Below are 15,445 nucleotides of genomic sequence, written 5' to 3' on the forward strand. Positions count from 1 at the left end.
GAATCTCTGAATCATCTCGCACTCGCAAGCACAATTCTCTTCTCAGGCACAACAGCCCAAGCACCTCTGCTGTTGCCCAACCGAGGGATCATACCAATCTTCTACCCATAACACACACTCTTTCTCTCGCCATCATGTCCGTCATCATGGAGCAGTCGACGGTTCAGTCGTCTTATAAGATTGATACCAACGACATCGAGTCTGGTTATGCCTCCGGCCAGTCCGACTACTCTCCGTCACCGAGAGAAGAGAAGCCCGATATTTCCCTCAGCAAGTCTCACATTGAATACCTCAACCAGCAGATGGAGAACATGCATCCCATGGACATCCTCCGCTTCTGCAGAATCATGTTCCCCAACCTCTACCAGTCAACGGCGTTTGGCCTGACGGGTCTCGCCACCATGGACATGCTGTCCAAGATCCAAAAGGAGAACCCAGAGTCCCGCACTGTCGACCTCATCTTCCTTGACACCCTGTATCACTTCAAGGAGACATATGAGCTCGTCGACCGGGTCAGAGAAAGATATCCCAACGTCCCCATTCACATCTTCAAGCCCGACGGCATGGAGACCGCCCAGCAGCTTGAAGAGACGTATGGAGAGAAGTTTTACCACACTGCCGGCGACATGTACGACTGGATCGTCAAGGTTGAGCCCCTGCAGCGAGCATACGACGAGCTCAAGGTTGCCGCCGTGCTCAACGGCCGTCGACGATCTCAGGGTGCGGCCCGTGGCTCCATCCCCATCATCGAGCTGGATGAGGAGCGAAACATCATCAAGATCAACCCCATGGCCGCATGGACCTTTGCCCAGGTCAACGAGTACATCAAGGAGAACAATGTTCCGTACAACGCCTTGCTTGACCAGGGCTACAAGTCGGTTGGCGACTGGCACTCGACCAGCCCCGTCGGCGAGGGCGAGGATGAACGTGCCGGCCGCTGGAAGGGCCAGAACAAGACCGAGTGCGGCATCCACAACAAGAAGTCCAAGTACTCCGAGTTCGTCGCTCAGCGGGAGAGCCAGACTGCGCCTGTTTCATGAGCGCACGCGTCGTATCTCTCAGGTGAAGCGCGCTCTCCGCACGCAAAGCCGGGGGACCTGGATAGATTTGTTATGACATGATGAGCGTTAGTGGCATTGGCGATTGGAGTCTTTGAGGAGTTGCTTCGATGGAACAGCATTGGATGGGGGTTTGACCCCATAGATATATCATGGGCGGCGTTCGGCTTGATTTGTTTCTTTTTTCCTTAATCATTCTCTTTCCGAGAATTCACCGGCTGAGCAGGTTTTTGACAAAAAAGCGGCATCACATGCCCGTGGCAGTAGATAGCGAGAGCGAATAAAACAAAAGTAATTCATCATCAACCTTTTGCGTGTCTCTTTGTGAAATGGTGAAGGTTAGAGAAGAGGCATCATGAAGTCAGCGCCGTCTCGGTTTCTGGAATATGGTTATTTGAGCCACTGAGTGCCCCGCGCCTCGCCCCGTAGATAAGCGTCTGACAGCGATCTGCCACACTAGCCACCAACGTTTGATAGGGCACTATCAAGGCTCATTGCAAGACCAGACTCAATTTTTCAAATTACATGTGCCTCCAGGGTAATGTTCACGAACATTTCAATCTAGCAGAGCGATCGGTTCATATTCAATTTTCTCTTCTTTTTTTGTTTTTAGTCTTATTGAAATATCGCCTCCGTTATGCAGGCTCTCACTCAGCCGTCAACTCCATTCCGCGAGAAAAAGTCAAAAATCCTTGAACAGCTTGCCGTTCCAGATACCGAATACTCTGACGCATCACCCAAAGGCTCCGTTGATGAAGGGATCCGGCATCTCATTGATGAAATCAACACTGCTGAGGGACTTGTAACGACGAGTAGCTGCGCTGGCCGTGCAAGCGTCTTTCTTGAGGGCAGAAAAACCAAGTCTGGGGATGGAGAGAATGGCGAGGGTGAACAAGTTGCAAGAGTAGGCGGAAAGGGGGCTGGAGGAACGTGGCTGTACGTCTCTCACGATGCTCGGGCTGATGGGGACGAGTCATATCTGGATTGGATGCAGAGTTTAGGGTTGCCGGATTCGGAGGATATGATTGAGACGCTTCCAGATGGAAGTGGTGAGAGAAGGCTCATACACTTCAAGTTTGAGCCCATGGTGAGCAATTCTCTTTCATCTTCATAAATAAGACGGTGTATCATGGAAAATGCTGACTGAAGACCTCAAAGATTCTCCATGTTCTCACGGCATCACTTGGTCACGCTCAGCTTCTCCTGCGTTGTGCCTTACAAGCCGGATTCCGTGAGTCTGGCGCCATCAACATCACTTCTCAGTCCAACGAGCAAACCATGCCCATGGTCGCCATCCGCTCTATGGGCCTAAGCCTCGAATCCCTCGTTGGTTATCAGGACTCGGAGGGCCAACGCCGACGGATAGTCTCTGCTGGGTATTTCAAGATGCTTCTACAGATATCCAACGAGCGGTTCGTGGAAAACACAAAACGCATAGAAAGGTTCCGGTCAGCATTCAAGGAAGCCGTACTTGAACCGAAGTCGTCAAGCATCCCGAAGAAATTGAATCCTGAGGGCAAGGAATGGGAAGATGCTGCTGCCAGGCGCGAAAGGTTGCGAGCGGAAGGGCTGCAAAGGAAAGCAGCTCTTCAAGCCGAGAAGGCTGATGCACCATCACAAGATATAGACGCTGAATTGCAAATGGATTCTCCTTTTTAGCGCAATAATTTCTTTTTTTTCTGTTCATACATTGTGCCCCATGCAGGCAGCTTTTACCGCTGCCGTCTTGCTATAGCGTACAGGTATACACACCCATTCCAACTCGCTCGCCTTGAATCCGGTCAGTGCGTTCGAAGCACTGGCTTGTCATCGTAAGTCTATATAGCCGCTGATCTTTCTTCTTTTGCTTCTTTCTTTTCTTTTCTATCATCTCACGCTGTCTCCTTTTTTTCATATTCTCAAAACAACCTCTATGCCGTGACCTTGTTGATCCAGTCCTTCTCCAGCTTCTTCACTTCCGCCTTGAACGCCTCGACTTCGTCATAGCAGACCAGAGGTCTCCTGTCGTTTTCCCTCAAGCACCGAATGACATTGTTTCGTGCCGTCTCCACACTCTCGGGCAACTCTCGCACAATCCTGCGCTGCTCGAGCTTGTTGCGCAGCTCATCAATCTCCTTGCTGACGGTGTAGCGGTTGGGGCCCTTGTCCTCGGTGATTGAAGAAGCAGCCTCTGAGATCTTCTCGTGTGCGAATTTGAGGGCGTCGGACTCTTGCTTCTGCAGCCTCTTGAGCTCTTCAGCAACGCGGGCCTGGATATGTTGCTCAACTAGCTTGGCACGGGAGGCATCCGTCTGGGGGAACCGCTGAAATCAGTCTCGATAGAACATTACAAAACTACAGGGAGATCGAATAGAATCGAGGGCGTACTTCGGGGCTAGTTTGCAGCGACTCCATGACGGGCAGAGAGACGCTTGGCGGTCCTGAGCTGTTTTGATATAAAATTTCACCTCGTTAGCTGGCGAATTGGGGGCGGGCCGGGAAGTGTTTAAAATGTTCAATTGGCATGATTACATACACCTTCCATTCGTAGGCCTGGGGCTTCGACTCTTGGGCACCCATGGCGACGGGCTCAATGGCGATGCGACAAATGTAGGACGGGTTGAGCTCGTGATGGCGCTTTTTCGAAAATTCCGGGCATATTCGGCTGGCGTCACTGGAGCTGCCGGGTCCGGAGGTTTCTGCCTGAGGAGCAAGTGTGGCTAGTGACGTGGCGCAATTGAATGTGGCTGGTGCATGATTCTGAGAACCTCAAGTCGAGTGGTGATCCATTTTTACTTTACTGCCAGCCAATGAACAACATTACAAAAACGAAGCAACCCTCGGGTACGTACAGTACATGTGCATATGTCACAGTCACATGACTGACGTTTCACGGTTCAATTGGATATTTTGAACTGATTGATAAAGAGGACTGTTCAAGATACAAATGGCAAGGCACGGAATTTCTGAATAGAATTGATGAATAAAGGAGAAGCCATTCAAGAAGCCCACTCGCCTTCTATTCACCTACAGATCGATCTTGCTAGTGCGCAATCTCTGCAATGTTTCAGAAGGCCATGCATTGCTCCATTCTGAGTGGCGCATGTAAGATTGCCGAGCCTTCCTCAACTGCTGCACTTACTAACAATTACGTCTTCAAAACCACGACAGATGCAATCTTCAGCATTCATTATCACGAGAGGTCACTCTATTGTCGTGCCACGAATACTCAAAAATGGGTTTCTTCTCTTTCATATTGATTGAGCCAAGATAGTGATGACGGCCACTTTGGCTTCATCGGGTAAGTCGCCGAAGCATACGTGGGGCAGTTGAGCAAGTTGTGGCCCCTGGCAGCAGTAGATTAGATGAATGGCCTTGGCCTCATCTTCCTGTGACATGCCAATGCGATGGGCTCCGACGGGATGGAAGGCCTTTTCACTGGCATCATGCTTGTTGGGCTCACCCACGTTCTTCCGCCTTGGAGTCTTGCTATTCCGCTAACGTCTAGAAATTCCGGATGGCATGGCAGAGTGGAGAGGTGCTGCTCGTGCGCAATCTTAATGGTAATCTTTGGCAATATATCTCTTAATATCTGTTAATATCCATCCCCAGCAACTGAGCAGGCGGACCCGGGCAGATAATTGACTCTTAATAGGTGCCTTTCAGGTTCAGGTCGAATATTAGCAAGGGGCAGTAGGATACGATTTAGGGCAGGAATATCTCCTTATGGCCTCGCACATCATGCCACCTGTGCGTCTGCTCATGCCATGTGTTGCTTCCAGAGTGATATTTGTGCGGTGGGAGGAGATTACGACGAGGACGACGTTTTTTTTTTGGCGTTGCATCTCGGGCTGAAACGACGCCTGCTCTAGTGTTGCCGCGATGGCTTCCGCAAATCCGATGTGAAGTCCGGCTTGTGTCTCTGACTGGCTGCCCTCTTGACTGCAGTGTCGCAGTCGGTCGGAACGCAGAACCAGTCATGCTGAGTTTGCCACTCCCTCGTGTCTCTGTTTCCTCGCAGGCAACGGCAGGGAAACCACAAGAAAAGGCACCCCTGAACTAGGCTCGATGGCATGCAGGGCCCGCTCCAGTGGCTGGTTTCAGGATCGAGCAGCCAGTCAAACGGCGCATATCGACGTCAGACCCCAGCATCTGAGGCCAGAGTTTGCAGCCAACCACGGCGTCCGGAACGGCGTTGGAGATGGTGCTTTTCCCTCTTGGGCGCCCTTTTGTCTTTTTTGCGTCGGTCATCCCTGCATAGCGCTCCCGAGCCGAGTCGAGAGCATGAGGGGAAGAGGCGCTGTTAGCCTATGGGTGGATGAGAGAGAGGCAAAGAGGGCGCCTAGAAGTGCAATCGGCCAATTCTGACCGAGATTCTGCAAAGTCTGCTGAAGATGATGCCGGCGATGCGGGTTTTTGACTTGGCAGTTACGAAAGTATTGACTCGTATCCGTAACCCTGGAGGGCTGAGTGTCAATGCGGGCACCAAGGGCGATTGTACACGTAAGTACACGCGCATCGAACTTGGCGTTTACATGTGAGATCAATTGATGCAAGTCGAGGCTGATTGATGGTGCCATATTGAAGCCATTTTTTGATTTGATGAATGTCATTCATGTTTCTGAGCCAGCCATCGAGGTAATTCACCACTCTAACAGAGACAGACAAGACGCAATGTCGCGGTCAGAATTAAGCGTAAACTCAAACAGCAGGCGATGGCCGTCGAATTGATTGAATTTCCTTGATAGTGCAGTATTGACTTCTTCCTCGCAGCACACGCTCGTGATCTCACTGCGAGTCTCACCATCTTCTCTATTTAGCTTCTCAGCTGCAGTGGCGTGCTGACGTGCTTCTGGTACCTGCGTCTGGCGTCGTGCAAACATGCTTCAGTCCAGCAGAAACAATAGGCAGCTGGCGTTTTTAGCGGCCGCGTGCCACTGCCAGCCATCCAAGCCAACCGAGCGGAGTTGGGCGCTAGACAGCTACAGGGGCCAGCAAAAGGGCTCCGTCGAAGCTCCATAGGGCCCCCATAGGCCCCCATAGGCCACCCCGTTAGAGGGAGTAGGGCCCTGGCTTGGGCGGTCCAGGGGGCCCTCGGCAGGGGAGCGTTGGGAGTGGGAGCGCTAATCGCTTGGCTGGCTGGGCAGCTTCAACGCCCAGCAGCCACTGATCGCCTCCCAAACATGCCATCGCAGCCATCAGGGGGAATGTGGGCTGCCGAGGGCGAACCATCTTTTACTCTCCCTGCCCCCTCGAGGCCTCTTGTTTCCATCATCGTTTTTTGCCTGATTGTCTCTTTTCTTCACCAGCTTGGTTGGCTCGGCTCGACCTGTCCATTCCCTCAGCCCTTCTGCGTTTCGTCTGATTTGCCCACTCGCTCTCGTCATCACGTTGTTTCCATCTGACTGAAAAAAAAAACGAAACTGAAAAATTATTGAATACTTCAACTGCCTCCTTCGCAGTCATTTCTCAAAGGGGCTGGTGATCTTCAACACCTTGACAAGCCCTGCCGTCATCAACTCAAATCTCAACAATACTATCAATCTATTTCCTCGAAACAATCTGCTGCGTGCGGCCTATTTGTTTCTTTTTTCTTTCCCAGGACCCCCTTGGCGCGGAGATCGGCTGGACTATTGCAGCTTTGCGTTTCAACCACCTCCACTGGACTCTTTTTTTGCCGCTACACTCGCATAACCGCCTGCAACATACCAGCGCCCGATCGTCAAGCTGAAACCTTGGGCGGCATAAATAAACACGCCAAAGCAAACGCACTCTTTGCAAGACAAGCAAAAATACCGCTCCCGGTCGCCTCCTGTCACTGTTATTTTGTCTATTGTTATTTTTTTTCTCGACTTCCTGGTCCTTGCTCGAGTCTCCATCCCATACACTATTCCTTATCCACGGGTCCACTGCGTGCGCGTGTCAGCAACCCCCCCCAAGACGAAACAATCGAATCTCGCAAGGAAACAAGTTCAATTATTGGACCGATTCAATTGCCCCGAAAGCCGACTGGCCGTTCTGGAAACAAATTCTATTTGCCGCTACTGCGTGGTGACAACCTTGAACCTCAGGCTACCGGCACACACACACAGCAACGGGAGTGACTTGGGTCCCTGCACCCAGTTTCTGCTTCTTCGCCTGTTCAGAGCGAACCAGCTTCCACTTCCATTTCCTTAACCCCCCTTGGACCTCTCCTTCTTTCCCGGCCTTTCGTTGTGTTACATGCACAGGATGCTATTCAACAACGAAGCGTAACACACGAATTTGTTTCCTTTTTTGCCCTTTCTTCCGGCCGTGCCTCCATCTCGCTACTGAGTGGCGCTCTTTGGAACACGGTCGACACTCTCGTTTTTTCCTGTTTGGGTTCACGAACAGCACCTTTTTGGTTGGTGACGGTTCACTCTTTACGGCCTGTTCACCACTTCATTCATCCTCACACTCATTTACCCTGCCTCTCCCGACGACGAAATCCTAAACCTCTTCGAGAAAGAAAAAAACCAAAAAAACACCAAGACCAAGACAAGATGGACTTCCATCCGCGCCGGTTCGCTGGTGGCATCGAGTCTTTGGATCCCACTCGTGTCCTTCAAGTCAGGTCGTCGGATAGTTCAGAGGTACCATCCAATCCAACCATTGCACCCTATACCACCGCGCTAAATGGTGTCAATCAGAATCAAAACAATCTCTTCAAGGATATTCTCTGGACCAGTCTGGGGGCTGTTGCTGTCATTGTGTTACTTATCAGAATCGCAGAACTAGTATGGGCCAAGCTGCGCCAGGTGTCGGCCATGTCGGTGCCGCGAGACAAGCAGGGCTACTGGAAGATTTCGCAATGGAGCTGGATGCCGGGCATGAAGAAGCACATGATTTACGCTCCTCTGTTCGGAAAGCGTCACAACCGTGAGTTTCGCTTTTCGTCTGCCATAAACGTCGGCACTCTGCCATCGAGGCTGCACGCCACGCTGCTATTCCTTTACCTCGCCAGCAACATTGCGTACATGTTCATCCTCGACTGGACGCAGGTCAACTACTACTCGTTTTGCGCGGAGCTGCGTGGCCGTGCCGGAACCTTGGCGCTCGTCAACATGGTGCCCCTGATCATCATGGCGGGCCGCAACAACCCCCTTATTGGCCTCTTGCAAATCAGCTTCGATACGTACAACCTCCTGCACCGATGGATGGGCCGCATTGTTGCCGTCGAGGTCATCATCCACACCATTGCCTGGGCCATCCCGAGCGTTGCTAACAGCGGCTGGTCTGGTGTCTGGAAATCGATCTTTAAGTCGCCCTTCCTCGGATATGGAGGCCTTGGCACGCTCGCCTTTACTCTGATCTTCATCCTCGCCGTCTCGCCCCTCCGACACGCCTTTTACGAGACGTTCCTCAACCTTCACATCCTGCTCGCCGCCATCGCATTCGCCTGCACCTGGGTCCACTGCGTCACTGCCAGCATTCCCGGTGGCCTCCCGCAGCTGTCCTGGGTCATTGCCATCCTGGCGCTGTGGATTGCCGACCGCCTGGCTCGCATTGTCCGCATGGCGTGGGTCAACTGGTCCGACAAGGGCTTCTCCGACGCTCTGTGCGAGCCCATGCCCGGCGAGGTCACCCGAGTCACCTTCCGCCTACCGCGATACGTCAACATCAAGCCGGGAACCCACGCCTACCTCCGCTTCCGGAACGTCAATGTATGGGAGAGCCACCCCTTTTCCATTGCCTGGGTCGACCACGAGATCCAACACTCCCTGCCGACATCCGAGAAGGAGCCCCTCACCGCGATGGACCGTAGCAATGCATTCACAACGGTGTCGTTCCTCATCGGCGCTCAGACCGGCATGACACGGAAACTCTACAACACGGTCAAGGAATCAGAGCAAGGCATTCGGATGAAGGCGGCGCTTGAGGGCCCGTATGCTGGACATCACAGCCTCGACTCGTATGGCCATGCCGTCCTGTTCGCCGGCTCCACTGGCATCACGCATCAGATTTCCTACATCCGACATCTGCTAAACGGCTACAACGAGGGCACAGTCGCGACTCGGCGAGTAACGCTTGTCTGGATTATCCGGGAGTATGAATCCCTCGAGTGGGTGCGCCCATTCATGGACCAGATCTTGCGAATCCCGAACCGCAAAGACATCCTTCGCATCCAAGTCTTTGTGACGCGACCCCAAAACCCCCGCGACATTGCCAGCTCCAGCTCAACGGTCAAGATGTTCCCCGGACGTCCCAACGTGCCGCTATTGCTGGCCAAGGAAGTTCAGGAGCAGGTCGGCGCCATGGTCGTCACCGTCTGCGGGCCTGGTGCTTTGGCAGACGACGTGCGCGGCGCCGTCCGATCGGTGCAAGGCCACACTGTCGTCGATTTCATTGAAGAGAGCTTCACTTGGTGATGTGCGCATATATATAAACGCCATCTATTATCTTTATCTGGGTATTATGAAACGATGTTTGCAAAAGAATCTTTCTATACTATACTAGATGGGAAGGGGAATCGAGGCGCTAGCCGGCGAAGGAGCACGGGGTTTTTTTTTTGCCATTCGACGTGTATATATTTTATTAAATCTGCGACGCGGAGATTATAGCATTTACGAAGAGGGATGTATCAGACGTTGTATAGAATCTGCATCACTTCTCTATACTCTTTTTTCTTTTTTACAAGATGAAACGGCGCAAGACGGTTGTGTTTTTTTGTTCCATAGCATAGCATCTGGGGAAATTGGACTGACATTTATTTTTCTTTTTTTGTTAATTCTTCTCTCTTTCACTCTTTTTGTGTTCATGACTATGCATGTGTGTATGTCGTGTGACTCCCATCCCATATGAGTTTTGTAATATTATACTTGGAGATGCTATAGAATTTTCATTTGTTCTTTTGCGATAAACTAAGACTCTTTATTGAAATAGTCATTGATATACAATAAAGAATTGCCTGCCATGCTTTTCCCAATTCACCCTTGGGTAATGTACACATAATAATAACTCCCTATTCACCAAATGTTTAAAACTCCCCCCAGAAAAAGAAAGGCCAAGAAAACACCGTTCAAACGCCGTTCACCCTGTTTGTCACCCCTTGCTCACCAAACCCAACCCCCCTTCCAAACATCATCCAATGCTTACGCTCCCACAGGCGCCGCCAGCCCCTGGAGTTGCGCGGGCAGCAGCATCCCTTCGTCGTCCAGGCCCCTGAACCCTTCCTCGACGACCCACGCCCTGCCTCGCTCCCTGGGGTGCAGGAACTCGCATGAGCGGCCCACGACGAGGAGGCCCGGCGGGCGGCTGCCCTCTGCTTCGATGGCCTCGGCGACGTGGGCGAGGGTGGTGCGGATGACGCGCTGGTCGGGGCAACTTGCGCGCTCGATGACGGCGCAGGGGGTGGAGAGGGGCCAGAGGGTCCTTGATGACGACGACAACGACGGAATTGTGGTGTTGCTGGGTTCGGGGGTTTTGTTGTCTTGGTCTGCTTCGACGGCGGTGGTGAGTTCGCGCACTAGGCCGACGATGCGGTGCAGCGCCATGAGGAAGACGACTGTCCGCGAGGCAACGTACTCAGGCGGCGAGGGGGCCTTGCCCTTCTTCCCCGTGCCGGTGCAGATGAGGACCTGGTCGGCGACATCTCGCTGGGTAGCAGGTATGGCAGCGAAAAGGGGCGCGCTGAGGGCGCTGGTGACGCCGGGAAGGACCGTGACGGCGCCGGCGGCCGCGAAGCCGTGCTGGCGGAAGTAGGCGAGCTCCTCGCCGCCGCGGCCGTAGATGAAGGGGTCGCCCTGCTTGAGGCGAAGGACCGTCTTTCCCGCCCTGGCGTGCTTGAGGGCGGCGGCGAGGAGCTCGTCCTGGGCCTGCTCTGCGTTGCCGGGGAACTTGCGGGCGATCTCGACGGGAGTGCGGCGCGGGATGAGGTCGAGCACGCCCGAGGGCACGAGCTTGTCGGCGAGGATCAGGTCGGCGGTCTGGATGGCGTTGTAGGTTGCGCGGGTGAGCAGGTCTGGGTGACCCGGCCCGCTGCCGGCGAGGATGATTTTGCCCTGCGGCCGCTCAAGACCGGCGTTGTCGTCGAAGTCGCCGTCTCTCGGCCTGCGCTTTGCGAGGTCTGACTCTACGGCGCTACTGCTGGCGTAGGCTTCGAGAAGACGATGGACGTCGTCGTCGGTGACGGAGGCGAGCTTCTTCAGGGGCCAGTACTCGCAGACCTGGCTGAGCCAGCGCATCCTCCTGTTCCGCCGGGCATCGTCCTCCTCAGTGACGAGCTTGTTGAACAGCGCGCTCTGATCAACGGAATCATCAAGATCACCGAGGCTTCCCCCCTCGTCGTGCTGCTGGATGCGCCGCCTCGCCTCGCCGAAACGATGACATGCGGCGCCGAGGTTGGGAGGTAGAGAGGAGGCGATCTCGCGGCGGATGCGGGAGGCGAGCTTGCAGCCGCGGCCGTTTGTGGTGACGCCGATTTGGAGAGGGCCGTCGGAGTGGACGGAGAGGAGGGAGAAGGTGCAGAGATGGGGGGCGTCGACGACGTTGATGGGGATGCGGTTGCGCTTGCAGAGGGAAGAGATGTGTGATGCTTTGGAGATGTGTGTTAGTTATTGGGTATTATGTGATGGATAGTTGAAGAGAGAAAGAGTAAAAACGCACCGAGTTCGTCTCGTGATGCCCCCGCCGTCACAAACACGGCATCGACAACTCGTCCAACCTCTTCTCTGCCCAGTCGAAACAGATGCTCATCTTCAAACTCCTCGCGCACCCACTTGACGCTGCCGTCGTCAATCTTTTGCTGCAGGCCGTAGTGCAGCTCAGCCGTCTCTGGCGCAACGACGATGGGATGCGCCCCGGCGCCTAGAGATTGCGCGCATCGAGCTGCGGCCAGCGGGTTTGTGCCAATGACGAGATGGATGTTGCCTGTGCAATTGAGGCCGGCGAGCAATGTGTTGCTATTGCTGCTGCTGGTGAGTGAAGGTGAGGAGGTAGCCATTTTTTGATATATGGCGGGATGTCGGGAGGCCCGAGATCCGGGGGGGATGTTGGAGCAAGATTTTGAAGGTTATCACCACTCGAACGTTCTTTTGAGACGGAATATTGCCATGTATTTCACAAAACTTGAAGCAAAAAGAGTGATATTTACTCTGCTCTTACTTGAGTATTATTAAATATCGTCTGAATGGAATCGTTTTATCCACATTGAACAAAATCTCACCAGTCATGTTCCCTCCCGACAGCCCGACGCCCCCAACGCCGAACGGCCGAACGAGAGCTTTTTCTGTCTGACTAGATTACAATTAGTCAAGCCCAGTCCAGTCCAATCCGCTCAGCTCTATTACACCTTTGGCCAGCTTTTCGTGGGTTGGACTGGGGCTCTTGGTTGCTCTGCAGAAATGATCAATCTGCCACCAAGTTGACGCCATTTTCCCCATGTGGGGCCGCTATCGGACTGATAAGACCAGGCCTTATCAGCACTGATTAGAATGTGAGCAGCTATAATATCACAAGGCAGATGAAACATCTCCGAGGCGATGCTCATGAAAATGCTGCTTATCTGGTGAATCGGATCGATTGCAATTCGTTGTGAGTGTCGACACGATGAGCATCTCCGAGGTTTTGTTCAAATCTGCTTCTTATCAGACTGATAGATGAGCCGGCAGGTCTGACCGGATTATGAGCTGTGATGAACTGAACATCTCCGAGGCGTTTCTCTAGATCTGTCCGTCTTTGGTCAAAAATAAATCATTTTGCGGGGAAATTCCTAGTCACCTTCGCTTCGGTTCGCATAAAAAAGACAAGAATATCAAGGTATGATGAGCTTGTGGCTCAAATTAGGTCTCTACGGCTCTCAGTACTATATAAGAGTTGTGAATGGTATGTCGAATTTCACCCTTGTACAATCCTTCATTTTTCTGTTTGTGGGGGGATTTTAAAAAAGAACCAAAAAACACGTCCTCATGAGAACGGTTTCCAAGAACGGTTCCGTGTTATCATCTTATATGCTTATGAAGCCGCCATCCCGGCCTTTTTGAGTGCTTCTCCTTCTCGACTTTTCCATCAATAGAAGGGATAAAGAAGCGTTGGGTATCCTTTGTGATTTCATGAGAAAATGATATTAAAAAAAAAAAGAAAAAAAAATTAACATGAAAAAAAAGGCATTAATGGGGAGAAAATGCAAATGTCCTTTTTAACTCCCCGTCGATTTATATATGCCGTTAAGAGATTCGCCATCGTATAGAGAAAAGGAAGGAGGGGGAGATAATAGGAAAGCCCGTTAGATCGTCTAACAAGAGGTGCGAGATTGAAGCAGGCAGCGAAGAGTATCGTTATCAGCTTCAACCCAACCCCATGTACGGATCTCCAGCCCCAGGGACGGAGCGCATGTGCATCGCGCCGGCAAAACCGTCGGCGCTGCCGATGCTCCCTATGCGCTGCTCGTTGTCGTTGTGTAGCAGCTTCTGCACGTAGCCCTTGGCCTCGTTCTCGACCCAGCTGTCAATGTTGGGATCGTTGCACTCGGTGTGGTGTATCAGGTGGCTCTTGACCTGGCCAACCTCCTGGCGAAGACGCCGGTACTCCATGAGGAGGTCTTTGTTGCGCGCCTCGAGGCTCGACTTGATCTCCTTGAGCTCATCCACCTTTTCCTTCTTCTTCTGCCGGCACTTTGAAGCCGCCACCCTGTTCCGCTGCTTAATCTGTTCCTTCTTTTCCACCTCGCTGCGGCGCCGGCGTGTCCTTTTGGCCTTGGTGGCCGTCGATGTCTTCTTGTCTGCGTTGGTGCCAGCCTCGGAGAGTCCCGCGGAGATGGAGGTATTTCCGGGCGACTCGTCCACATTGGCAATGCCCTCCGGCGGGGACAATGGGAATAGCAAGTCCTGATCGGCCCCGAGGGAGCGCGACAGGGACAAGGACACGGAAGACGATTCGTCGCTGTGCAAGTCCGAGTCCATCATGCCCTCCTCTTGTGCGGACCGTGGGAATTCGCCCATTGATTCGAACATGGAACCCCACGGTTCAAAAGCCGAGGTAGGAAGGGGATATTGGCATTGCATGCCTTCGATGGCGATGCCCTGATCCATCAGCTCGAGCTGCGGATCGATGAGTGTTGCCGCCATGGTAGATTTGGAGTTCATGTGGTTGTGTAGACGTGTTAGTCCAAAAGAGTGTGGTCCAGATCCGGCTGGTAAGACGCCGTTGGATCGACTCTCTTTCAAGGAGTACGTTGGTTGGCCTTGAATTAGTAGGTAGTGTTATTACACTGAGCAAGCAGATATACACGCGTGCACACGTAGGATCCAAAGAGCAAAAAGCTTGGAAAGAAATGAGAGTGTGCAGCGTACTGGTAATGGTTTGTTCGAATTGATGTGTACTAAGATATGTAACTTGTAACCTGCGTGACAGAAATAATGAATGGTGTGGCAAGAATGGGGGGAGGGCCGTCCAAGACGAGCTGTAAGTGGCGATGCTTATATATTGGTTTGGAGATCTTGGATGGGGAATTGAATAACAGCTGTATCGTCTTTCCGGATGGCCAAGCTCTAATTGTAGCACAGTACGGCCTAGCATAAGAGGTACTGACTTACTATATCTTACTATATGTAGGTACTAAGCTGGAGCAGGCTGCATGTTAAGGTATGGGGGGGGACCAATTCGTCATATCGCCTTCGTCAACGCTCCAATTCTAGTTGTTCTGGGAAAACTAGCTTCGCCTTGATCAGGAACCGGCGGGGCTTTTCATCTGGAGCTACTTGCTTCTGCTTCTGCCGCCGCTGTGTGTTTGGTACCTATGCGAGTATCTCGATGGATGGGAGGTGAGACGGACGGGTTTCTAAACGACAGTTGCAACTACTACTCGCCATGCCGTTCAATGCGGCGGCTTCATTTTATCTGAGAAGCAAACCCGCAGGTCTGGCAGGCATGATTTCTTTCCAGCGAGTACTTGGGCGGATGGCAGCGGATAGCAGCGTGGCTGGCAGCAATCAGGATTCGCGACATCACGGCTGTTAAAGCGCCCCAGAGGGAGACGCACATGCACCGCCACAGACAAAACCAACGCCACTTGGCCCATCGTGTGCCAAAGTTGGCCGTGATCCGCGCTGATTGGCCAATGGCTTGCGATTTTTGACTTTCCGCCTGCGTGCCGCTCGAGATGATGTGCGCAGAAACGGCCGACAAGAGAAAACTCGTGTGGCGCGTTGGCGGCTCGCGACACAGTCCGGACCAGAAGCTCCGGCCGCCGAAACTTTGGGGTCCCGGCAATGCCCACACTGTGTGACTGTTTCCGAATAATGGCATCCAAGGCAGGCGCTGCCTTTGACGTCAGCCCGTGCGGGATCATCGTTGTCGAGGCAGTATCTGGCTTTTCGTTTTCCAGGCACGCGCATGGCGGAGTCTTCGCCACTTGCTCGCGTTCTGCGGAGCTGCTCCGGGCGCCGGAG

General features: G+C 52.9%; 6 protein-coding genes across 6 annotated transcripts; 3 read left to right on the top strand and 3 right to left on the bottom strand.

The window, feature by feature from the left end:
* Window positions 1-134: 134 nt before the first annotated feature.
* Window positions 135-1,040, top strand: M431DRAFT_96340 (hypothetical protein; the record flags this gene model as incomplete). Its single annotated transcript, XM_024924814.1, has 1 exon — window positions 135-1,040. The coding sequence occupies one exon, from the start codon at window positions 135-137 to the stop codon at window positions 1,038-1,040; it is 906 nt and encodes a 301-aa protein (XP_024769945.1).
* Window positions 1,041-1,599: 559 nt separating this feature from the next.
* M431DRAFT_125203 (hypothetical protein) lies at window positions 1,600-2,717 on the top strand (the record flags this gene model as incomplete). The annotated part of the gene is made up of 2 exons (XM_024912238.1): window positions 1,600-2,145; window positions 2,217-2,717. The coding sequence occupies exons 1-2, from the start codon at window positions 1,696-1,698 to the stop codon at window positions 2,715-2,717; spliced, it is 951 nt and encodes a 316-aa protein (XP_024769946.1). The 5' UTR covers window positions 1,600-1,695.
* Window positions 2,718-2,855: 138 nt separating this feature from the next.
* Window positions 2,856-3,668, bottom strand: M431DRAFT_512474 (hypothetical protein). Its single transcript, XM_024919842.1, has 3 exons — window positions 3,574-3,668; window positions 3,426-3,483; window positions 2,856-3,349 (listed from the first exon to the last, which is right to left on the bottom strand). The coding sequence occupies exons 1-3, from the start codon at window positions 3,615-3,617 to the stop codon at window positions 2,969-2,971; spliced, it is 483 nt and encodes a 160-aa protein (XP_024769947.1). The 5' UTR covers window positions 3,618-3,668; the 3' UTR covers window positions 2,856-2,968.
* Window positions 3,669-7,825: 4,157 nt separating this feature from the next.
* M431DRAFT_96065 (hypothetical protein) lies at window positions 7,826-9,427 on the top strand (the record flags this gene model as incomplete). The annotated part of the gene is made up of 1 exon (XM_024924781.1): window positions 7,826-9,427. One exon carries the CDS (start codon window positions 7,826-7,828, stop codon window positions 9,425-9,427), a length of 1,602 nt encoding a protein of 533 aa, XP_024769948.1.
* A 723-nt stretch (window positions 9,428-10,150) lies between these two features.
* Window positions 10,151-12,000, bottom strand: M431DRAFT_95931 (hypothetical protein; the record flags this gene model as incomplete). Its single annotated transcript, XM_024924761.1, has 2 exons — window positions 10,151-11,592; window positions 11,664-12,000. The coding sequence occupies 2 exons, from the start codon at window positions 11,998-12,000 to the stop codon at window positions 10,151-10,153; spliced, it is 1,779 nt and encodes a 592-aa protein (XP_024769949.1).
* Window positions 12,001-12,952: 952 nt separating this feature from the next.
* On the bottom strand, window positions 12,953-14,532 carry M431DRAFT_512479 (hypothetical protein). Its single transcript, XM_024919843.1, has one exon. The coding sequence runs from the start codon at window positions 14,120-14,122 to the stop codon at window positions 13,343-13,345; it is 780 nt and encodes a 259-aa protein (XP_024769950.1). The 5' UTR covers window positions 14,123-14,532; the 3' UTR covers window positions 12,953-13,342.
* Between the last annotated feature and the right edge of the window lie 913 nt (window positions 14,533-15,445).

This window comes from Trichoderma harzianum, assembly GCF_003025095.1.
Source record: "Trichoderma harzianum CBS 226.95 unplaced genomic scaffold M431scaffold_15, whole genome shotgun sequence".
NCBI lineage: Eukaryota > Fungi > Ascomycota > Sordariomycetes > Hypocreales > Hypocreaceae > Trichoderma > Trichoderma harzianum.

Excerpts from the sequence above, each read along its gene's own strand:
- M431DRAFT_512474 (XM_024919842.1), bottom strand. The coding sequence starts at position 3,617 with ATGGGTGCCCAAGAGTCGAAGCCCCAGGCCTACGAATGGAAGGT. Across the intron at positions 3,484-3,573 it reads CAGGCCTACGAATGGAAGGT|CTCAGGACCGCCAAGCGTCT; the intron begins GTATGTAATCAT and ends ATATCAAAACAG. Across the intron at positions 3,350-3,425 it reads CGCTGCAAACTAGCCCCGAA|ACGGATGCCTCCCGTGCCAA; the intron begins GTACGCCCTCGA and ends CGGTTCCCCCAG.
- M431DRAFT_512479 (XM_024919843.1), bottom strand. The coding sequence starts at position 14,122 with ATGGCGGCAACACTCATCGATCCGCAGCTCGAGCTGATGGATCAGGGC.